The 24,931-nt window shown below is 39.1% G+C and overlaps 1 protein-coding gene across 11 annotated transcripts in view; it reads right to left on the reverse strand.

The window, feature by feature from the left end:
• AP2B1 (adaptor related protein complex 2 subunit beta 1) overlaps positions 1 to 24,931 on the reverse strand; it is a 151,478-nt gene that overhangs the window by 89,816 nt on the left and 36,731 nt on the right. For all 11 annotated transcript variants that reach the window (XM_078373820.1, XM_035300813.3, XM_035300809.3 and 8 more), the window contains 6 exons: positions 22,863 to 22,998; positions 19,768 to 20,013; positions 3,490 to 3,680; positions 1,251 to 1,472; positions 594 to 714; positions 47 to 142 (listed from right to left, as the gene is read on the reverse strand). In XM_078373820.1, coding sequence (XP_078229946.1) covers positions 47 to 142; positions 594 to 714; positions 1,251 to 1,472; positions 3,490 to 3,680; positions 19,768 to 20,013; positions 22,863 to 22,998 — 1,012 coding nt within the window. The remainder of the gene's footprint in view (positions 1 to 46; positions 143 to 593; positions 715 to 1,250; positions 1,473 to 3,489; positions 3,681 to 19,767; positions 20,014 to 22,862; positions 22,999 to 24,931) is intronic.

Genomic DNA, 24,931 nt, shown 5'->3' on the forward strand with positions numbered 1-24,931 from the left:
TCTCAGAATCCCCAGTATGTGATCATAACTACCATCAGATACTTGCCTCCACCTTGATGGCACACCGTCCAATGGCCCGCACAGCTTTTCGAACAAAGTCAACATCTACCTCTGTGGCATATTCCTTCAGTTCTGCCAGAACCTGTTTAAAAAAAATCCAGGAAGTGGTTCATCATTAAGGATTCTTAAATGGCAATCTCATAGCTCAGCTTCTTTAAAAAGCAGACCTTGCTGGGCGCGGTGGCTTGTGCCTGTAATCCCAGCACTTTGGGAAGCTGAGGCAAGTGGATCACGAGGTCAAGAAATTGAGACCATCCTGGTCAACATGGTGAAACCCCGTCTCTACTAAAAATACAAAAAATTAGCTGGGCATGGTGGTGCATGCCTGTAATCCCAGCTACTCAGGAGGCTGAGGCAGGAGAATTGCCTGAACCCAGGAGGCGGAGGTTGCGGTGAGCTGAGATCGCGCCATTGCACTCCAGCCTGGGTAACAAGAGTGAAACTCTGTCTCAATCAATCAATCAATCAATAAAAATAAAGAGCAGACCTTAAGAGCTAAATCATCATCAACTTAAGTCTGCAAAAAGTCTAACCTGAGCAATGTTGGCTTGAGATGCCAAACGAATCATGATGTCCAACTTCTCTAGTTTAACATAGATGGGATCATTGTACTTCACAAAGAAGACTTTGATTTCCTGCTTCAAGATTTCAGGCCTGGAGTACACAGAAACAGAAGAAAGGAAGGTGAAGGCATATGATGATATATCCTTCTGAGACTCTATTAATACCTAATCTGTGCTTCCCTGTTCTCCTCCTGCTCTACTCAGGAAAAAAAAAAAAAATGCATAAACTTCCTCTATACGCCTCTATTCTTATCAGTTCCATTTGGCAGATTATTTTTATCCTTTTTAAGCATCAGGGCACATGTTGTCATGAAGAACTGCTAGAAGAACAACAATCTGGCTCTAAACTACAGCCTGAACCATATCAACCAGGCACTAGACAGTATATCAGAAAGAGACCCTTCAGAAAACAAACTGAATTGTGGAGCAACACCTGGCATTCATTATAGAAATACTGTGATATCAACTGTTAGCCTCCTGATGCTAGGCAAGCAAGTTGCTCTGCCATATAACATTTTCATTTTCATATATTAAAAAAAGATTAAAACTAGCTTAATTTAACATTGACATTATTAAGCTTAATGCAAAATTACAAACACTTTAATCAACACTTCAGTATTTCCCAACCTTTTCTGGACAATTAAGTTGATATTCCTTAGGGCGACGTACTGCACTTCTGGCTCCCCAGAAAGCAAAGTGACAAGTGGAGGGGCTAACTTCTTCAGCAGCATATTGTAGTAGTCAGAATCCTTAGGTAACAATTCTAGAAACTTCATTAGGACTTTTACCGCTGAAAGCACCACTGCTGAGTTGGCATGGGATAGCCGGGGAGTTACCCGTTCACAGATACTGAGGGCAGAGAATGAAAATTAACATCATGAATTATAATTTCTTTGCTGAATACATTCCATAAGGTAATATGTCAGAGTCTAATGGTCCAAGTATCAAGAAATTAAAGAATTAGTCAGAAAAGTCAAAGCTCCATGCTTAGATAAAATTGGGATCCAACACTGCAGAAGCCTCATTCTCAGCAAACTACAGGCAGAGCAGGGACATCAGAAAATTTCAGGAAACCAGCAATAAGGGATGTTCAAACTGGAAAGAAACTAGCAATACTCAAAACACTTGAGCTCACACCATTTACCTTCTTGTTTTATAGTCCTCTTTGTCTCCCCATATTATGTTAGGGCTCCCTGCCTCACAGCCCATTTCTACTCAACCTATAGGAAGTCAAATTAAGCATTCTGAGAATTATTTCATAGGAAGAGACAGCAACCCAGCTGTGACTGAAGGTTTCACTGTAAGATACAGGAGGAGGTAGGTTGGCAGGGAAAACAATCCAACCCACTGTTTTGAGGATAATGAGAATAAGGGACTCTCTGAAAAGGGTTTATTTTTTAAATAGCAGAACACCACTACTGTATTTTCCCACCTCTCCTAGCCCCTGCCACCTACACTTACATGCCTCATAAAATCTTAGATATTTAATTACCTGTTGAGGATCCTTTAGAAATTAATCTAATTGATAGCTTGGGCACATAAGTAGCTAGCTTACTCTATTAAAGAAACAAGCAGGTTGTGTTTCTCTCTTCCTCCTATACCTACTCCTAACTTCCTTTGGGTCTTTATACAAATGCCACCTTCTCAGTGAGTCCTTCCCTGGCCATCCTTTAAAAAGAAAATACAACCCCTTACCCCCAAATGCCCAGCATTCCTTAGATTTCTTCTCCACTTTACCTTCCTTGTTAGTACTTATCACCATCTCACATATTACATATCATACTATCTATACATATTATATATATTCCTACCCCATCCTTCAGAATAAGTGAGGGCCATGACTTTGTTAACTGCTGTATCCTGAGGGCCTAGGAATACATACAGTATGCACTTAAATATTTGCTGAATGAATCAATGAATGAATGCAACGTCATTGGCCAACAGAAAATAAAATTCTCAGTAATTTCCAGACTATATTTGTACTTTCAGTGATGGAAAGATGAGCTTTAGTTCAGTCTAGAGGGAACAATTCCCCAGATAAGTGAAGATCACTTACATTCTAGTAGCTTGGAAATCAGCTTCAGCCAGACCAGTTTTTATCTACCATAATTAAAATATACCAACTTTAATGAAGAGCCAACATTTCTTCAGAAGTACTTTGCCTAGTACAGTGCCTACATATACAAAATGCTCAATAAAAATTAGGGATAATTCCAACTTTGTAAACTATATATACATAAATGTGTACACACACACACACACACACACACACACACATAAAATGTATGTATGTGTAGATGAAATTTAGAAGTCACTTTCTAATAACCAAAGAAAATTTGAAACATTCTATGGTAACAAACAAGCAGAACAATCTAGGTGTGCCTTCTAAAATCTTTAAATTCAGACTGACATGGTTTCCATATCTAATGGAAAGCAGGATATATTTTGCTGACTTTAACATACTCTCATACTGAATTATAGATACACTTCAGCTTGATAACTAATATAAAGCCACTTTCTATGTATCTAATAGAATGAAAAATCTATTACCCCAAAGAGGGATACTTGATAATCTTTGTTGGCCAAATGGCCAAGAACTGTTGCATGGGAGATGTAAGATGGTGAGAGAGATTTCAGCAGAAGTAACTGTATGAAAAACATATATTTCTTAAAAACAGTTTTGCATAGGTTATTCCACCACTTAAAATATTCCTAAATCCAGGGAGAAAATACCTTGAAGATAGCAATAGCTACCCCAGAAGCCAGAAGCCACTGATCTTCCTCAACAGATTTATTCTAATAGCAGACTCTAGAACTTACTGAATCAGGCAAGACTACCAGAAAGTAGCCAGGAAAACAGACTGACCTCTGAGCCTCCCGATCATCTTTAGGGTTATAATTAGACAGACAGTCCAGGATGAAAATCTGGCCCCATTCAGTGCACTCGTTGAGGGCTGTTAGCAGCTTATTAATGTTCTGTGGGTTCAGATCGAGTAAGTTGCTGTTTGGGTGAGACTCACTGATTTCAGATAATGCTGCTACAGCATTAGCCACCACCTGGAAATGAAGAGGATATGACCTTGATTCAACAAGAACAGTACAGCTATAGACACAAACACTTAATAAGCCTTCTCTGGATCACTTCAGATCTTAATTCATAATCATTCCTGAATATCTTACCTAGTCATATAGAAACAGATAAAACCACCAATGATATTATATATATAGCTTCCCAGAGGTCAGGCAATCCAGAATCAAAACAATTTATATATTAGCAGAATCACACATTAATATTAAAACATACATTAACCATCTTAACAGCACTCAAAACTGTCAAAAAAATCAAGGCATATGAATAGCATATGAAAAATCGCGAAGTCTAAACACGAAATAGAAAAATCTAGGCCAAATAATTTTATAGTTGTATAGTCGTATATGTATGGGGTTAGGGGAGGTGACACCATCAATCTACCACAAGTCAGAGTAAAAATATGTGGGCCTGAGACCCTAGTTCCCTAGTATACAATGCTGAGAGAATAGTAATCTCTGTGAAATTCAATTTCTTCATTTGAAAATGAGATAATTTAATCCACCTCACAGATTAGTTTTAGTTTGAGGATAAGATCAGATGACATACGTGTAAGTGCTTTCTACAAAGTCTTACGTAAATTTAAGGTGGTTGGTTATATTACCATAATGCAAGTGTAAGCTACACAGTTTTTCATATTAACATCTTTGGAAATTGGGTTGCATTTTATAATCAATGGCCTGTCAGTTCAATATTAAGCATTTTTCTTTCTTAGTAATACAGAAAATAATAATACATCTTATAATCAGTGGCATTAAAGATTCAATGAAATATAGTATTTCCAATGTATTGTATCCTTCTTTCTGAGAGTAGGGTCAATGAAAAATTGCTACCTTTTTAAAATTTTTTGAGATAGTCTTCCTCTCTTGCCCAGGCTGGAATACAATGGCATGATCTTTACTCACTGCAACCTTTGTCTACCAGGTTCAAAGGATTTTCCTACCTCAACCTCCCGAGTAGCTGGTGCACGCCACCATACCCAGCTACTTTTTGTATTTTTAGTAGAAATGGGATTTCACCATGTTATCCAGGATGGTCTCGAACCCCTGACCTCAGGTGATCTGCCCACCTCAGCCTCCCAAAGTGTTGGGATTACAGGTGTGCACCACTGCGCCTAGCTGAAAAATTGCTACCTTTCACTAGAAAGTACACTTGTATCCTGACTCACGGATCTGGAAATCCATTTAGCTGCAAGAAGAAAAGTCAACACTTTATCAAAATTACAAATTATTTCTAACAAATCTACAACCGAAGAACATCTAAAGTCATGTAAAAGTTACAAAAATACTCAAAAAAACACGCATACATACAAAATACTATATACTGTGGCCTTGTACAAGTAAATTTAAGACCATGTTTTGCAGTGAGGCTCCCAGATGCTGACTAAAGATTAGCAAAGTGAGGCTGAATATAAATATTCTCCAACTAAAAGTTGGCCGGGCACAGTGGCTCACACCTGTAATCCCAACACTTTGGGAGGCCAAGGTGGCCAAATCACTTAGGTCAGGAGTTCAAGACCAGCCTGTCCAACATGGTGAAACCCCATCTCTACTTTTATTCTTTTTTTTTTTTTAAAGACGGGGTTTCACCATATTGGTCAGACTGGTCTTGAACTCCTGATCTCAGGTGATCCACCCACCTTGGCCTCCGAAGTGCTTGGATTACAGGCATGAGCCACCATGCCCAGCCGGTGAAACCCCATCTCTACTAAAAATACAAAAAATTAGCTGGGAAAGGTGGCACGTGCCTGTTAATCCCAGCTACTTGGAAGGTTGGGGCAGGAGAACTGCTTGAACCCAGGAGGTAGAGGTTGCAGTGAGCCAAGATCACCCCACTGCACTCCAAGCCTAGGTGACACAGTGACAATAAACAAATAAATAAATAAATATTCTCCAAGTATAAATGAAAGACGATAAGAGACAGCTTCGGCAATTATATATATTGGAAAGATTCTCAAAAACGTAAAACTACTGTTAGTTCTTACTGAAATCCCTTAATAAAAACTTGAGCAATGAAGAGTTGTATGATTACCATTTTGTTAGCAAGGGAAGAAGAAACATAATGACTACAATCTAGCTATCGATTTTAGTAGTCACATTATCTGGATAATCTTCAGATTATCCCACCATATTATTTTATCTAGAAGATAATTGCCTAGAGAATGTGATTTATTTATTTATTTATTTATTTTTCACACCTCCATCCCCCAAGAATGTGATTTATTTAACAAATAATATACTTACAACAATACCCATTATTATATAAAGGATAATGATGATACAAATGCAATTATCTCAAGCTATACTTCAGTGATCAGAACAATGATGCTAAGATGAAAAATCAAAGACTTACTTGGTAAATATGGTTACAGATATAATATTTTATTCTTGTTAAGACAAATCAGGAAGATTTATCCATCCAACCTACTGGACGGTAACAGGTATGAGGCTCTTTTCTGACTTAATTTTTGTTTGCTAACTCTATAATCAAGCATGAGAAAAGGCACAAAGAGAAATAATAATCCCTTCTATGTGCTTCATGTTCAGGGAAGACATTTTATTTCCCTTGCACAATGTACTTAGTTGACTTTATTGTAGTCTAAAGGATCAAAATATCACATCGGAAGGCCAAATACCTGTTTTTATCTATTGCTGCCAACACACACCCAGTCCTGGTTACCAGTTGTCTGAAATAACTTACCACTCTGTCAGTCAAACCCTTTTCATGTTTAAAAAAACAAAAAGATTAAAGTTTGGTAATAGGAAATACAGACAAAGAAAACGTGAGAACAGAGAGAATTAAAAACAGCAATGGGTAGAAAAAGAATAGAAGGATGCTAAACAGAATGAGCAATTAGAAATCCTCTTATCACAGGCAATTGGAAATTAAACCAAGTGTATAATGCACCTAATGAAGTGTATGGTCTGGTGTTTAAATAGGCAGTGCCACTTATCATCACATTAAAACAAGAAACAAAATGGAGAAAAGTAAGTCTAACTGAAGGATCTAGAAAGATTAGATTAGAGGATTGTTTAGCAAAGCCTGCATGGATAAGAGAGATCACTGCCAAACAGTGACCGTTCAGAAGAGATGTTATCCTATCTTCTATACCAAAACTCTACTGTTTCTCTGAAATTCCTTGAAGTTCCTTCCATTCTATCTCTACACTTTTATCTCCTAATCTCCATACATTTTCAGAAACATTCTGAGGCAGGCTCACCAGGCAGAACTCTGAGTTTTCCTGGTCCTGTAAGCCAAGTTTCTCTCCCTCTTCAATGAAAAATTAAAATAAGTCAGTCACACTGAATCTAAAGTAGATAAAGAAAAAAACTGACTTTGAGACAGCAACCGGGTGGCTAGAGTGTACAGGACAACTCACTTGACAATGTTTATACTGTTTCTTTGGAATTTTGAACTATAAACCTATATTGTCTATTTTTTTCAATAAATATTAAAAATATCACTTTCTCTTCCTCCAGAGAGTCTTCTCCAGACAATAATATCACAGAAGAACAAATCCAACCCTTACAATAACTGCCTTGACTCACCTGTATACTAAAACAAAGGTGTGCTTCTTTCATTTGAACTATTACTTTGATTTTGAACTGTTAACACAATTATGTATAACACTACTCCTGTCAGAAAACTGACATTTCTCTTAGGAAATAATCTTAGAAATTCTTTTAGGAAACACAAAGAGAACAATGGTCTTCTAACTATGATTTCAGAAAAATTAAGAGTTTCCAAGAAAAAAAATTGCATTTTTTTTAAAGAGACAGGGTCTCATTCTGTTGCCCAGGCCGGAATGCAGTGGCACTGATCACAGCTCCCTGTGATCTCAAACTGCTGGACTCAAGTGATCCTTCCACCTCAGCCTCCTGAGTAGCTAGGACTACAGGCTTGTACCACCACACCCAGTCAGGTTTTTAAATTATTTATTTTGAGATGGTGGGGTCTGGCTATATTGCCCAGGCTGATCTTAAACTCTGGGTCTCAAGTAATCCTCCCAGTTTGGCCTCCTAATGTGCTGAGATTATAGATGTGAGCCACCACACCCAGCCAAAAAAAAGGGTTTCTAGAGAAAGTTTTGCTTTAAAAATGAATTTTTAAATAGGATTTCTTTGAAGTATTTTTGTTTGGTTGGTTGGTTTTAAGAGACAGGTTCTTGGCTGTCACCCAGGCTAGAGTGCAGTGACATAATCGTACAGCTCACCATAACCTTGAACTAGATGGCACCACAAGCACATGCCACCATGCCTGGCTAATTGTTTTTCTTTTTGGTAAAGACAGGAGTCTTGCTATGTTGTCCAAGCTGGTCTCAAATGCCTGGCCTCGTGCAGTCTTCCCATCTTGGCCTCCCAAAATGCTGAGATTACAAATATGAGCCACTGTACAGTACCAGGCCTACAAATAGGGTTTCTTAAGAGGGCTTTTTTAGTATGAGTTGATTTATAAAAAGTTGGCATCTAGGTTACAAAGGGACACATTTGCAGCATTAAAAAAATAAAATCTGGCCAGGCATGGAGGCTCATGTTTGTAATCCCAGCACTTTCGGAGGCTGAAACAAGTGGATGACTTGAAGCCAGAAGCTCGAGATCAGCCTGGCCAACACGGTAAAACCCTGTCTCTAATTAAAATACAAAAAATTAGCCTGGCATGGTGGTACACACTTGTAATCCCAGCTACTCGGGAGGCTGAGGCATGAGAATCACTTGAACATGGGAGGTAGAGGCTGCAGTGAGTCAAGATCACACCACTGCACTCCAGCCTCGGCAACAGAATGAAATTCTGTCTCCAAAAAAATAAAAATAAAAAACTAAAAAAAAATCCTTTATTCATCTTGCCTCCCAATTATGGTAAATTCTATTCTTGGGGAGAATGCAACTAAACATTCCCATCCCTCATATCCCCTTAAAAAGCTAACCCAATAAGTATACTTTACAGATATAGATATTAAACACAAACATTAAACAAATATATATGGTGCTCATATATATTTTATATATATATATATGAGCACCATACGTAGATGTGTAAACTCATACTCAATCCTAGACAAATCTTTCTCTGCCTTAACTACAGACTTCTCTTCAATGTGATATTTCCTTACGGATTCATGGAGACTGCTGAATTTTTTTTCTTTTTTTTAAATAGAAACAGGGTCTCACTATGTTGTCCAGGCTGCTGTCAAACTCCTGGCCTCAGGCAATCTTCCTGCCTTGGCCTTCCAAAGTGCTAGTATTACAGGTGTGACCCACCATACCCAACCTGAATTTTTAAAGATAAGCAATTTGTATTTTTACTTACATTATACTAATAGAACACGTTTTACAGGGATAAAAGACTAGAAGAGCTAAAATGTATTAAAGACTTACTTTGTGCTATTAATCCTCATAACAACTCTGAAGTAGTTGCTACTAAAAGCTACTTGTTACACACAAGAAAACTGGCTTGGAGAAGTTCAGTGACTTGCTTAGGGTCAACACAGCCAGAAAGGGATTACTACTTGACTCTCAACTCAAAGTCTACATCTGATTCCAGTGTCTGAGTACTAATAATTAGTCTCCAGCATTTATAGAACTCCTAAGACTTGTGAACTTCAACTAAGGGAAGGGAAAGAAGATTCAGAGTAGGGGAGGATAATATAATCCAAACATTATTTCCAGCAAAGGTAACATGTAGATTTATATACAAGGAGAAAAATGTATTCTTCTACTTCATATATTTCAGAGATAATCATATCCTGACAGTACTTAAAAAGGCAAATATTTACCACCCAGCTATAAAATATGATTTATGATCTATACCTGCCTTACATGCAGCAGTTGAGCATAATAAAATTGACCTCATTTTTTTAAAGGAGTGAGCTGGTGCAGTAGGTATGATTAGAATAAAAATGATCCTGTTAAAAAAAGGACTCTTGGGGGCCTCAGTGGCTCCGGCCAGTTGTCCTGGCGCTTGAGGAGGCGAGGCTATGAGTTCAAGGCCAACCTGAGCAACATAACAAGCTCTCATTAACAACAACAAAAAAAAAAAAAAAAAAAAGGACTCTTGAAGGATATCTAGATATATACTGGGAGTGGAATATCACACACATAAGCTCACAGATAAGAAATCTCTCACCCATTTCCCTGTCCCTTAAAGTGGTTTTCACCCTGCACTCTAATTGCACTCATTTTCATGGTCTTAGAACCTAAGAAACTTACCACTTTCCAGGTTCAGTGACTTCTTCCAGGGACATAAATTACTATTTACGGGATTTTGATTTCCAGCAATGACCTTCTAGGCCACACACTCTCAATAGACTTATGCTTCAGTTTTTCTGTTCAATGTACAATTATTTTAGCTGATATCCCTGAAGACTTGAATAAAGTAAAAGCAGTAGAATAACTGACCAAAATTATTATGGGGAAATACACAGGTGATTTACATATTTTTGTTCTCTTACAAATCAGCAATGGTTTAGAATATTGCTATCTCCTTTACAAAGGAATGGCCTCAAATGACATGTGAGGCACAGGACAACATATTTGTTCTAAGAGTTTCAGTCATTATTATCCCCTCAAGGAGACAATGACTGTAACACCAGTCAAATTTTTACCCCTTTAAAACAAGTAAAACTTAGAGTTTATACTTTAATCCAAAACACTGTCTAGAATGCCAACTGTTAATATGCCTGCTACATTACAATCTAAAATATTCCATTTTTCCTCCATCTTCTTCCTTAGAATGAGAGGTAAAAATACCTACTGAGCCAACATATCACATTACGAAAAGAAAGTTTGAGGCCGGGTGCGGTGGCTCAAGCCTGTAATCCCAGCACTTTGGGAGGCCGAGGCGGGCGGATCACGAGGTCAAGAGATTGAGACCATCCTGGCCAACACGGTAAAACCCCGTCCCTACTAAAAAGACAAAAAAATTAGCTGGGCTGCTATTAATAATTGCCTGAGACTGAGTAAAAAAAATAAAAATAAACAAAAAAATAAAAAATTAGCCAGGTGTGGTGGCATGAGCCTGTGGTCCCAGCTACTCGGGAGGCTGAGGTGGAAGAATCGCTTGAACCCGGGAAGTGGAGGTTGCAGTGAGCTGACATTGTGCCAATGTACTCCAGCCTGGGCAATAGAGTGAGACTCTGTCTCAAAAAAAAAAAAAAAAAAAAAAAAGTAACATCCCAATGCTAATTTCTTAGTTTTAGCAAATGTATCATGGTTAAGTAAGATGTTAGCATATTAGGTAAAACTGACTGAAGGGTATATGAAAACTCTCTGTACTGTCTTTGTAACTTTTCTGTAAATTTAAATTTGTTCCTCTAAAAAAATGAGGTACTTTTTAAAACTTAAGTTTGCAATAATATAAAATGATAAAATTATTTTTTAAAGTGAGAATACACAGAAAATGATTTCCACAAAGCACATTATAAAAGGAAAACAAAAACTGTTTGCTTTCTCTATATGTAGAGACAGAAATACACTCAGACCAAATGGTGGGAAATTCAAGAGTTGGGAAGTTGGCCTCCGATCAAAGCAGCCCCCAATGATTCCACCAAACTTCACTCCTGCAGAAATTAACAGCAACTTCCTTTTTTAATATGAAACACAATGTGAATCATTTGGGGAACCCAGAAACAGACTGAATATATTACCTTCAGTGTTACTCTTATCAAGTGCTACCGCATACTGACACTCTCATACGTGCCTAAAATTTGACCAACTCTGTAAATCCTTCATGGACATTTGATATAAAAAGTGTTATACATTTTAAATTTCATTTATATATGTTAATTTTTAAACTGTTACTTATTAACATATATTTAAGGATAACAGCAATCCTATAATTAACATAGTAAGTGAAGTCTTAAGTTTTTCTGTGCATTCTGGGCCTAACTGTAATAGCAAGTTTAACATAACCTATACGAACACCAAATATATTGTGACAAAACCCTTCCTTGATCTTAGAAAGAGTTCTAGACAGATGACTTTTCCAACATTTTATCATCTTAAGTTGACAACAAACCACTACACAAGAACTTCCTAATGCCTAAATGAAGATTATAATAACCAGAAGGTGCATAATATTAGGCCTATTCCTCAAGCATGGCTGCAGTTTATTATTTACCATATATCAGGCAAAGTTTAAATCTATCAATATGTTATTCTTTCATCTTCAAAATAATTCACTACAGGCATAATTACCTCAATTTTACATGTAAGAAAACTGAAGCTCATTTTAAATAACTTGCTCAAAGCCACATAACTAGTAAGCAGCCAAGCCAGGACTCAAACAGCAGCCACTCTGGCTCTGAAGCCTTGATGCTATTTCTCTAACCCAGTGTTTCACAACCTTGGCATTATTGATATTTATTGCCAGGTAATTTTTTGTTGTGGGGGGACTGTCTTGTACACTGAAGGATGTTGAAAACATCCCTGGACTCTACCCAGTATATGCCAATAGCATTCCTCCCATCAGGTTTGACAGCCAAAAGTGTTTCCAGACATTGCCAAATGTCCCCTGGAGAGTAGAATCAATCCTGGTGAGAATCACCATCATAATCCCATGCTGTGTCTATGTGCTGGCTAGCACAGTCAAAATACATACTGCTTTCTGAGAAGAAAAATGCTATTTTTCGTAAAATGGTTTTCAAGCAAAAGTTCAAATTTTAAAAAGCTGGAAGTTTAACTATAACTTTTGCTAAAGATTATATTTGGCCTGAATTGAGGCTATTCTGAGAGCATGCTACTTATGCAGAAGAACACTTAACAAATGAGAATTTTTTTTTTTTTTTTTTTTTTACTAATTCAACAGTTTGTACTTTTGCGGAGAAGACAGAACAATCAAGAGTAGATATTCTCATGGGCAGCTCTGAGAGTAATAGAAGGTCTGGAAGATGAAGATCAAAGGGGCTAGGTAGTAAGCCAAAGGAACTTAGGAGGACTGAGCTCAAAAAACAGAGAGCAGGCCAGGCATGGTTGGCTCATGAGTACAATCCCAGTACTTTGAGAGGCTGAGGCAGGAGGACTGCTTTAAGCTAGGAGATTGAGACAAGCCCAGGCAACAAAACGAGACCCATCTCTACAAAAAATAAAGTAAATTAGCTGGGTGTGGTGGCATATGCCTGTAGTTCCAGATACTTGGGAAGATCAATTTGAGCCCAAGAGTTTGAGGCTGCACTGAGCTATGATCATCCCATTGTACACCAGTCTGGGTGACAAAGCAAGACCATGTCTCTCAAAATATAAAAAGTAAATGAATTTTTAAAATAAATAAAAACAAAAAGCAAAGCACATGTGGTAGGGCTGTCAAGAGCATCTCTGGAGTTGCAAATGCTAACATACGTAAGTTAACTAAAGTTAGAATACCCCTAAATGCCCCTGAGAGCAAAAAGAAAACCATAGTAAGGAAGGAAAATCCTAATGTTTGAGCAGAAAGCCAGAGAACACTATCATTCAAAAGTGCATATCTCAATAAAACAAGTCACGTACCAAAAAGATACACATTTTTCTTGCAAATACATACTTATGAGATAGCATTTCTAACGTTCTGACATTTGCAAAAAAAATTATGGAAGCTAGTTCCCTATAGCTCTAAAATGTTTCCATATTCTGGATAGAGGTTTACCTTCAAAATAATGAACTAATAAAGTCCACATGACGACAAGTTTTATTTACTCTAATTCCCTAAGAACAGATAGTCTGTACAAATACCAAAGGAATCAGAACCTTTTAAATTAATATTGTAGCAATAATGTTAACCTCTGCCTAATGTCTACTTCATAGACATTTCTATAATGAAGCAGTGTTCAGATAATTCAATCTGTAATCAAAATTGTAAACATTTTCAGAAAATGAAAGTTCTAGGAATGATGTGTTTTATGCACATGTGCATACACATACATATTTAAATTACAGTAGTAGCCACCACTTATGAGCTCCATAAGCCAAGTACTTTACAAGGCACTTTTCATGCAAAAGCTCAAGTAATATTCCAAACAACTCTCTAAGATAGTAAACTTCATTTTGCAGAAAAGGAAACAGACTTGGGTAAGTTAAACAACATGAACATAAAGCTGGGACTTAATAGAGTGAGATTCTTTACTTCTAAATTCATCTTTTCTCTCTCTAGTATTTCATCAAAAGTTAGCTGCAACTAAAGTATAAATGGTAAAACAACTGCAGGAAAATAAGATGTATGTGATCCTCCCTAAAAGACAGGAAAAGAAACTATAGTAGACTGTTGTTACCTGCAGCAAGGCACACTGCTACTAGCAACCAGACTTGAGGTCGACATAACCCCAAGAATTTTCAGCTCTCAATCAACATTTATCTCTCATATTAGAAGAATTCAAAGTCATTTTTCCAGATATTCTAGTGCTTTCAAATCTAGGATGCCCTTCTGAAGTGACCTACAAGAAAACTACTAAGGCACAACTCCCTGGAACCATTCCTTGCATTCTTTTGTAAGAGAATCTAGTATGTGCTGGTGCAGTGCTGCCACCACGTGGAGTAGCCTCTGAAAAAGTGGAACAAAATCACTCCTCAAGAGCAGTAAAATAAGGACTCATATCCAACACTGGAATAAGATGACTGAGATTTCTTTTTCTTTTTTAAATCTTTTTTTGTTTCTTTCTTTTTTGAGATTTCTATAATGAAGCAGTGTTCAGATAATTCAATCTGCAATAAAAATTGTAAACGTTTTCAGAAAATGAAACAGTTCTAAGAATGATGTGTGTTTGTGCACATGTGCACACACATACATATTTAAATTCTTTTTATTTATTTACTGCTTTTGAGATGAAGTTTTGCTCTTGTCTCCCAGGCTGGAGTGCAAAGGCATGAGATCTCAGCTCACTGCAACCTCTGCCTCCTGGGTTCAAGTGATGCTACTGCCTCAGCCTTCCAAGTAGCTGCGATTACAGGCATGCATCACCATGCCCACTTTGTTTTAGTGGAGATGGGGTTTCACTATGTTTGTCAGGCTGGATGCAAATTCCTGACCTCAGGTGATCCACCCACCTTAGCCTCCCAAAGTGCTGGGATTACAGGCATGAGCCATCGCACCCAGCCTAAATTCTGTACATTCATCCATGAAGGTAGTAACCAGCAATGGAGTTTGGGACTCAGAACCTGGCTGGAATCCTAGCTACATTACTTCTAGCTGCATGACTTTAGGGAAGAGTTCTTCAGTCTCTCTGTGTGCCCATTTCTTGACCTGTATCTTGAAATAACCTCTCCTTTACATGGTAGATGTGAGAAGTAAGTGAAACATTACAAGTAAAAGTATCTACCATTGTGCATGGCATAGAAGGCACTTAAATTTAAGTGTTCTAATGACAGTTGTAATACTCTAAGGTAGTAAGTAGGACATACAGTTGAGATGAAAAGTATAAATTCAAAATAAAAAATAGGTATGTGCCTATGTGTGTTGGCTACCTCTTAGGTCCAAGTTTTTCAGTTCTTCACTAAAACAAGAATGAAGAGCTCAAAAAATGACTTTAATATGGGTACGTGTAACAAGGCCATGATAAGAGTAAGGCAAGTGAGGCACTCCAGGCACAAAATTTAAGGAGGCACTCTGTTCTCAGGCTTGTGCAGGTGCAGAGTTGGCACCTGAAAATGAACATCTTCTTTTGAGATGGAGTCTTGCTCTGTCGTCCAGGCTGCAGTGCAGTGGTACAATTTCAGCTCACTGTAACTTCCACCTCCTGGGTTCAAGTGATTCTCTTGCCTCAGCCTACCAAGTAGCTGGGATTACAAGCGCATGCCGCCGCACCTGGCTAATTTTTGTATTTTTAGTAGAGATGGGGTTTCACCATGTTGGTCAGGCTGGTCTTGAACTCCTGACCTTGTGATCTGCCTGCCTTAGACTCCCAAAGTGCTGGGAATACAGGCGTGAGCCACCATGTCCAGCCGAGTGCCTTGTTAAATTTTACACTCCAGGCACCTCTCTAGACTAAGGCAAACAATATCAGAGAAATGTTCTGCAACTGAGTTCAGACAAAAAAGCAAAGATTTTCTATTTAGAGAGCAGTTGGTGCAGTAATTTGCTATCTAAGGCTGACACCCTGCTCCAGGAAAATCTATAAATAAAGAGACAACAAAACATGAGGCATTCCCAAAACCGTTTCTCAAAATCTATCAAGTAGCTTTAAATTTTCTCTAAAAGTCTCCTCAAAGATATTTATGAAAATCTCCCTAAATCAGTTTTGATTTATTATAGTAAAAACAGATTAAGAATTAAGAACATTATATAGTTTACTATAATATTATGATATTCTAAATTCAAAGAGACCCATTCATGTGTTGGTTGTTTCAATTTATAGAGGTAAGGGATGAGGAAAGAGAATAGGTAAAACAAGATTGGCATGTATTGATAACTACTGAATCTAGTGATGATAAATAAATTCATTTTATGTATTGTATTCATTTATTTGTCCTAATTTTGAATGTTTGAAGATTCTCACAATAAAAAAAGATAAATACATAAATAGCATATATATGCCACTTGATCTTATGGACTAGATGAAAACTAGCTCTCTTCTCTGCAATGTAAACTTTGAATAAATCAGACAAACTAAGCTTGTTCCAGAAACTTTCTATTCCTCTCAGTTTATCTGGATAAAGATCTCTAAATGTGCTACTTGAGTGTGCATGTGTGTGCACACACACACACACACACACACACAAATGCCTGTACTGCTAAACCCTCCCTTAGGCCTTATCACTGACCATGTAACTTTATAGGTTGTGCATCAAATAATTTACATTAGCATAGAGATGCTAATGCCTCAAACTGGAGTTGCCTGTAAGTCAGAACTCATTCTCCCTTTGAGCCATTCCATATTCTTAGCACCACTGAATATTTAGTAAGTTTCCATAGGGTACATGATATTCTGCCCACCTGGTTGAAGGTTGCGGCACAAACACTTTTCATCTCCTCATCTGTCCTCAGGTAGAAAATTATAGATAGTTGCTCAGAATAACAGTGAATCAAAAGCAATGCCAAAAACACAAGTTGGTGCCAGCTAAACATTCTGTAAAATAGATACTACTGCTTTAGAAAATATTTTTTATTTTTTTGAGACAGGGTCTCTCTTTGTCACTCAAGCTGGAATGCAGTGGTGCAATCACAGCTCACTATAGCCTTAAACTCCTAGGATTCTCCCACCTCAGCCTCCTGAGTAGGTGGAATTACAGGGAGGCACCACCATGTCCAACAAATTTTTTTTTTTTTTTTTTTGAGACAAAGTCTCACACTGTTGCTCTGGTTGGGGTGCAATGGCACAATCTTGGCTCACTGCAACCTCCGCCTCCCAGATTCAAGCAATTCTCCTGCCTCAGCCTCCTGAGTAGCTGGAATTACAGGCATCTGCCCCTGCGCCTGGCTGAGTTTTTGTATTTTTAGTAGAGATGGGGTTTCACTATGTCGGTAAGGCTGGTGTCAAACTCCTGACCTCGTGATCCCCCCATCTTGGACTCCCGAAATGCTGGGATTACAGGTGTGAGCCACCATGCCCAATCCAACGAATCTTTTTTAAAAGTTTTTTTAGAGGCAGGGTCTCATTTTGTTGCCCAGGCTGGTCTCGAACTCTTGGCTTCAAGTGATCCTTCTGCCTCAGCCTCCCAAAGTGCTGGGATTTTAGGCATGAGTCACGACACCTAGCCAACTAATTTTTTTTAATGTAATTTTAAAAAAAGGTGGCTAGATGTCGTGGCTCACACCTGTAATCCTAGCACTTTGGGAGGCAGAGGAAGGTGGATCACCTGAGGTCAGAAGTTTTGAGATCAGCCTGGTGATCTCAGGTAAAACATCAGACATTGTGAAACCCCATCTCTACTAAAAATACAAAAGTTAGCCAGGTGGCCGGGCACGGTGGCTCAAGCCTGTAATCCTAGCACTTTGGGAGGCCGAGGCAGGTGGATCACAAGGTCAAGAGATCGAGACCATCCTGGTCAACATGGTGAAACCCCGTCTCTACTAAAAACACAAAAGATTAGCTGGGCATGGTGGCGCGTGCCTGTAATCCCAGCTACTCAGGAGGCTGAGGCAGGAGAATTGTCGGAACCCAGGAGGCGGAGGTTGTGGTGAGCCAAGATCACGCCATTGCACTCCAGCCTGGGTAACAAGAGCGAAACACCGTCTCAAAAAAAAAAAAAAAAAAAAAAGTTAGCCAGGTATGGAGATGGGTGCCTATAATTCCAGCTACTTGGGAAGCTGAAGCAGAAGGAGAATTGCCTGAACCCAGGAGACGGAGGTTGCAGTGAGCCAAGACTGTGCCACTGCACTCGGGACTGAGTGAGAGTGACACACTGTCTCAGGAAAAAAAAAAAGGTACCATATGGTGTTACTTAGGGGAAATAAAAAGCAGGGCTGAATCTTCTAGTACTGGTGGTGATACTCTGTCAGAAGTCACGATTAAAGCATCTGCACTTCCACACCCACACTGACCACCACCCCTACGTCTAGGTTGAAAGATTCCTAATGGTAGTTAGTACCATAAAAACCCTAAAAAATTATGACTTGCTTCACCCTATGGCCTTAATACTAATCTTGAAGGATAATAGACAGAAGCCAAGACTACCTGTAAAATACAATTACCCAAACGAGATGTCAGAGCGGAGATGTGAACAAGTAATTTACAAGTGAGAGACAGTATCTATTTTCAGACAAATTCCAACTCTCCATTTAAAGAAGTTCTCTAAGAAAATATTCAGGCCAAGCACAGTAATTCACTGTGGAAGGCCAAGGTGGGAGGACTGCTTACTACCAGGAATTCATGACCAACGTGGGCAACATAGCAAGACCCCATCTCCACAAAAAATATAAAAAATTAGCCATATGTGGTGGCATGTGCCTGCAGCCTAGCTACTCAGGAGGCTGAGGTGCAAAGAATGCTTGAACCCACGAGTTCAAAGTTACAGTGAGCTATGATTGTACCACTGCACTCCAGCTTGGCCACAGAGCAAGATCGTATCTGTAAAAGATAAATGAATAAGTAGATAAATAATTTTAAAAAGAAAATATTAACAGGCAAGGTGGCTCACGTCTATAATCTCAGCACTTTGGGAGGCTGAGGCAGGCGGATCACGAGGTTAGTAGTTCAAGTGCAGCCTGGCCAATATGGTGAAACCTCGTCTCTACTAAAAATACAAAAATTAGCTGGGTGTGGTGGCATGCACCTGTAGTCCCAGCTACTGGGGAGGCTGAGGCAGAAGAATTGCTTGAACCCGGGAGCAGAGGTTGCAGTGAGCTGAGATGGCACCACTGCAATTCCAGCTTGGGTGGCAGAGCAAAACTCCATCTCAAAAAATAAATATATTCAAAGGTTATCCACTGATTAACTTTTAGTGTTATTCACCTTTAAGTAACACTATATTATACCAAAAAGCGAGCACTTTAAAGAAACTGGCTATATTCTTCCATCTTACTGGCAACAATATTTAGTGACCAATCAAACATATTCAATAGTACCTAATTCAAATGAGTTTTAGTTACTAGTGGAGTCAAACATTTAACCTCCTTCATTATGTAAGCAAAGTTTAAACTGTCATTAAGGAAAGTAAAAGATCCCGAAACTTTAAGGTGTTAGCTATATTCTGGCTGCTAAATTTAGAACACAATCAAGTTGGCTAAAATAATCTCGTCCTAGAAATTTTCCTATAGAGAAATGCATCATAATAATTAGGAAATAAAGATCATTTTTATTCAGTTTCTAGTCCCACACCACCAGAAAGTACCACAAATATCTATCTGAAGAAAATAATCTTACATATACATAAATTTAAGACAAAACCTCCTGAAGAAAATGATGAATGTACTGGTTTATGGGCAAATATGAGCACAGGTACACTACAAAGATTTGCTTTAATATCCCTGCATTTTAGTACTTGGTTCTCCCCTCAAAAACACCTAGGATATGAGATATACAATCTGTGAGACACACAGTCATGTTTCCCATAGCCCTATAACCCAATATTCCAAAGACAAGGTTCATATTAAACATGCTTTAACAAGGGACTTATTTTAAATACTGCTCTCTTTATAAAAGCAGAAGCTTATTACCATTGGATTTGAATCTGCTATGAGATCCCGTAGAGAATCCAGAAATCCCTGATCTTCCACCATTTGGGCGTTGATATCATGGAGTTTTGCCACGCAGACTGCTGCTGTTTTCCGAACATATGGATCCTCATCCTTCAAGCACTTGCGGAGGGGCTCACAGAGATATTCTGTAATTTTGTCTACCCGGATGCACCCCATGGTTCTGACTGCCAAGGCTCGAATCAAAGGATTAGGATCTTCACAGTCCTACAGAAAACAATCACCAACAAATTTAAGTATACATGGTGGCTAAAAGTAAACAGTTGGCATAAGCTGCAAAAGAATACTTCATCAATTTAAGCTTCCAGTTACATTCTACGTGAGCTCTAATCTCCCATGCTATTCCTTTCCTAAGTACAAATCTTAGCTGCCCTATTTAAGAGTTTAGGTGAGGAAGTCACTTAACTGTTTTATATACAAAATGAGAAAAGGCTCAGTAGGATTCATTCCAGTGCTAGGCAGAGGCTTAGGGAGTTGGTACCATCCTACAGCCATTAGTGGATCTGCCCTAAAAACATAAAAAGCTTTTGAGCTTATATTCTGGCATAGGAAAAAAAAAAAAAAAAGAGGAATTGGAAAGACCGTGCCCTACTCCACACTGAGTTCCTAAGCATCAAATAGAGAGAAAAGAGAGCTAGATTTCTGGGGCCTACAACCAACAAAACAAAGGAGAGCACAAGAGCTGGTCTGGGCTTGAAATAAGTACCTGGAGTTAAGCAGCAGAGAGGGCCCTCTGAGCTCCTGACTAACCTACGTTCTCTTTTACTAGCAAGTGCTTCCAAATATAGTACAAATAGAATATGGAGAAAAAATACTCTTTTAAAATGCCCTACATTAAAAAAATGTCTTTAAGCCCATATAAATCTATGCACAACTCTAACTTCCAAAAAATGTAAACTAAATTCTTCCCAATGATATATTCCATCTATGAACCACCAGTCATGGAGAACAAACTGCTATGTTCTGACTCTGTAATGTAGCTAAACACAGGAAAAGAACAAAAAGTCCATGAGAAGGAAGAAAGCATACTGCTTATTGTGCAAAACATTTTAAATAGAAGCTAATTTTAGAAATGCTGTCTGAATTTTTTTAATGTCTGAATTTTTTTAAATGTATGCTAAGTTTCAAATAGAGAAAAAAAAAACTAGTTAAAAAAAAATTAATGGGAACAATCCCACTATTATTTTCTTTACATCTAAGGAAAGATTTGACTGAATATTCAATAATGGTAAGAAAAATCTTTTGTCCATTTTGAAAGACATGATGATACTGTGGTTATGTTTAAATAAAAGAACTTATCGGCTGGGTGCGGTGGCTCATGCCTATAATCCCAGCACTTTGGGAGGCCGAGGCGGGTGGATCATGAGGTCAAGAGATCGAGACTATCCTGGTCAACAAGGTGAAACCCCATCTCTGCTAAAAATACAAAAATTAGCTGGGCATGGTGGTGTGTGCCTGTCGTCCCAGCTACTTGGGAGGCTGAGGCAGGAGAATTGATTGAACCCAGGAGGCGGAGGTTGAGGTGAGCTGAGATCATGCCATTGCACTCCAGTCTGGGTAACAACAACGAAACTCCATCTCAAAAAAAAAAAAAAAAAAGAGCTTATCTTGAAAAATGTAAGGACAAAACTATTTAATATATTATGTTTAGGATTTGCTTTAATATTATCCAGCAGGAGAGGGGTTTGGAGGTCAGAAAATATGTATGAGTATTATAAACAAGAGCAGCTGTGTGTCAGTAGCTATTGAATTTACAAGATAATATTTAGAAATTTATTATACTAGTCCTTCTTCTTGAATATGTTTAAAATTTTCCATAAAAAAATTAATCAAGCTGGGAGCAGTGGCTCATGTCTGTAACCCCAGCACTTTGGGAGGTCAAGGTGGGCAGATCACTTGAGGTTAGGAGTTCGAGACCAGCCTGACCAACGTGGTGAAACTCTGTGTCTACTAAAAATACAAAAATTAGCTGGGTGTGATGACGGCCACCTGTAATTCCAGCTACTTGGGAGGCTGACACAGGAGATTCACTTGAAACTGGAAGGCAGAGGTTGCAGTGAGCCATGACCATGCCATTGCACTCCAGCCCGGGCAACGGAGCAAGACTCCACCTCAAAAAAAATAAAAATAACAGTCTGACAACATGGCGAAACCCCATCTCTACTAAAAATACAAAATTATCTGGGCCTGGTGGTTAGTGCCTGCAATCCCAGCTACTTGGGAGACTAAGGAGGGAGAACTGCTTTAACTTGGAAGGAGGTTGCAGTGAGCTGAGATTGCGTCACTGCACTCCAGCCTCGGCAACAGAGAAAGACCCTGTCTCAAAAAAAAAAAATTAATTGGCCAGGCGTGGTGGCTCATGCCTATAATCCCAGCACTTTGGGAGGCCGAGGCGGGTGTATCACGAGGTCAAGAGATAGAGACTGTCCTGGTCAACAAGGTGAAACCCCGTCTCTACTAAAAATACAAAAATTAGCTGGGCATGGTGGTGCGCGCCTGTAGTCCCAGCTACTTGGGAGGCTGAGGCAGGAGAATTGCTTGAACCCAGGAGGCGGAAGTTGCGGTGAGCCGAGATCGTGCCATTGCACTCCAGTCTAGGTAACAACAGCAAAACTCCGTCTCAAAAAAAAAAAAAAAAAAAATTAATTAATCCATCAATCAAATGATGTAAGACCTATTAAATGAAAACCAAAGTAGCAACTCCTGCAGTCTCCACTACTGCTGACTCATAAGCATAATTTCTACAAAGATAAAATAGGTAACTCCCCCCAGTTGCTGATACTACAATGGTATGTCCAACCTTCGTCAGCCTCAGCAGCTAAAACAGTGAGGTTTCACCAGGTTTTCTTCTACTCATCTGGCAAGGATGCACCAAGCCCCACTAACAGAAAGCTCATCACATGGTTTGAATTTCCGTGGATGACACACCCTGGTTAGAATGCTTAAAACATGAACATTCCTAGTCATTGCCAACACTTCCCTACAGTCCTTCCTTCGGAACAGAGGTTACTTATTTGCAATGCAGACTCTGTTCTTGAGAGCTTGGGAAAAGTTACCTTCACAAAGCTGTTTACAGCCATAATGGCCATGTCTGGCTGACTCTTGGCATAGTTCATCAAGTAGAGATACACAAGCTTCTTCAGTTCCAGATTGTCGGTCTGCATACAGTTGACTACGTCTGGAAAGAGAGAGCTGAGAAGAGAGGATAAAAAAGTAAGCAAGCAGGTGTTGGTGTCAAGCTGTTGGTCAGAACATGAATAGCCTTAACTAACAGAGTGACTTGATGCAAATGTCCTTACAGTGGTAACTGTCACAGAAATTAATTACTAAAAGAATTGTAGGGGCCAGGCACAGTGGCTCACGCCTATAATCCCAGCACTTTGGGAGGCTGAGGCGGGTGGATCACAAGGTCAACAGATCGAGACCATCCTGGTCAACATGGTGAAACCCCGTCTCTACTAAAAATACAAAACTAGCTGGGCATGGTGGCGTGCGCCTGTAGTCCCAGCTACTTGGGAGGCTGAGACAGAAGAATTGCTTGAACCCAGGAGTCAGAGGTTGCGGTGAGCCGAGATCGTGCCATTGCACTCCAGCCTGGGTAACAAGAGTGAAACTCCGTCTCCCAAAAAAAAAAATTGTAGGCCAGGCATGGTGGCTGTTGTCTGTAATCCCAGCACTTTGGGAGGCTGAGGCATAAGGATCGCTTGTAATCCCAGCACTTTGGGAGGCTGAAGCGTAAGGATCACTTGAGACTAGGAGTTCAAGACTAGCCTGAACAAGATGGCAAGATCCCATCTTTACAAAAATGTTTTTTAAAAAGCTGGGCGTGGTGGTGCACACCTGTAGTTTTGGCTGAAACAGCTGGATGGCTAGAGCCCAGGAGGCTGAGACTCTAGTGAGCCTTGGTCACATCACTATACTCCAGCCTTGATGACAGAGTGAAACCTTGTCCCCATCCAAAAAAAAAAATTGTAGTGTTGTTCCCAACGAGGTCTCTAGTTTTCGAGAAAGCTTTTTATTATGAAAAATTTTAATCCCAGTGCTGGGATTACAGGCATAAGTCACTGTGCCCAGCTTCATCTATAATATTTCAATGTATATCTTAAGAATCTTCTTTCCTTTTTTGAGACAGAGTCTTGCTCTGTTGCCCAGGCTGGAGTGCAGTGGCACAGCAACCTCAGCCTCCCAAGTAGCTGAAATTATAGGCATGGACCACCACGCTTGGCTAATTTTTGTATTTTTAGTAGAGACGAGGTTTTGCCATGTTAGCCAGGCTAGTCCTGAACACCTGACCTAGGTGATCTGCCCGCCCTGGCCTCCCAAAAGTGCTGGGATTACTCATGTGAGCCACCATGCCCAGCCAAGTAGTATCCTTTTTTTTTTTTAAATAAAATTACTACCTTTATCACATTTAAAAAAAAAAAAAAAAAAAAGGCTAGGCCCAGTGGCTCACATCTGCAATCCAAGCACTTTGGGAGGCCATGGTGAGAGAACTGCTTGAGCCTAAAAGTTTGAGACCAGCCTGGGCAACATAGTGAGACATCATCTCTATAAATAGTTTTAAAAATCAGCCAAGACATGGTGGTGTGCACCTGTGGTCTCAGCTACTCAGGAAGCTCAGGTGGGAGCATCACTTGAGCCTAGGATGCCGAGGCTGCAGTGAGCTGTGATAATGCCACTGCACTCCAGCCTAAGGAACAGAGAGCAAGGTCCCATCTCAAAAAAAAAAGAAAAGAAATAACAATAATATTTTTTAAAAAACATTTATGTACAAAAAGGTAACATGGTTTCTCTCATTAGGTGGGTGTCTTAGATAATCCATTCATGGAAGATCACTTAGTCCAACTTAATGAAATCTATATCCTTCACATACTGATGGAAATACTGGTGGCATATATCGAGGTTGACTTTCCAGATAAGACTGTGTCCAGTTTCAGCAGACACGACAAAAGCAAGAACCCTGGCTGACTTTTCACAGGTGACTCCAGTAGAGCTGCTGGTGAATCATCTTGCTTTCAGGAGTGCAACAGGGCAAAAGGAACAATAATTCTTCATATCAATCAATCTACAGTTTCAAAGCACTACAGTTACACTTTTTTGTTTTTGTTTTTGTTTTTTGGAGACA

This window comes from Callithrix jacchus, chromosome 5 (genome assembly GCF_049354715.1).
Source record: "Callithrix jacchus isolate 240 chromosome 5, calJac240_pri, whole genome shotgun sequence".
In the NCBI taxonomy this organism is placed as follows: Eukaryota; Metazoa; Chordata; class Mammalia; order Primates; family Cebidae; genus Callithrix; species Callithrix jacchus.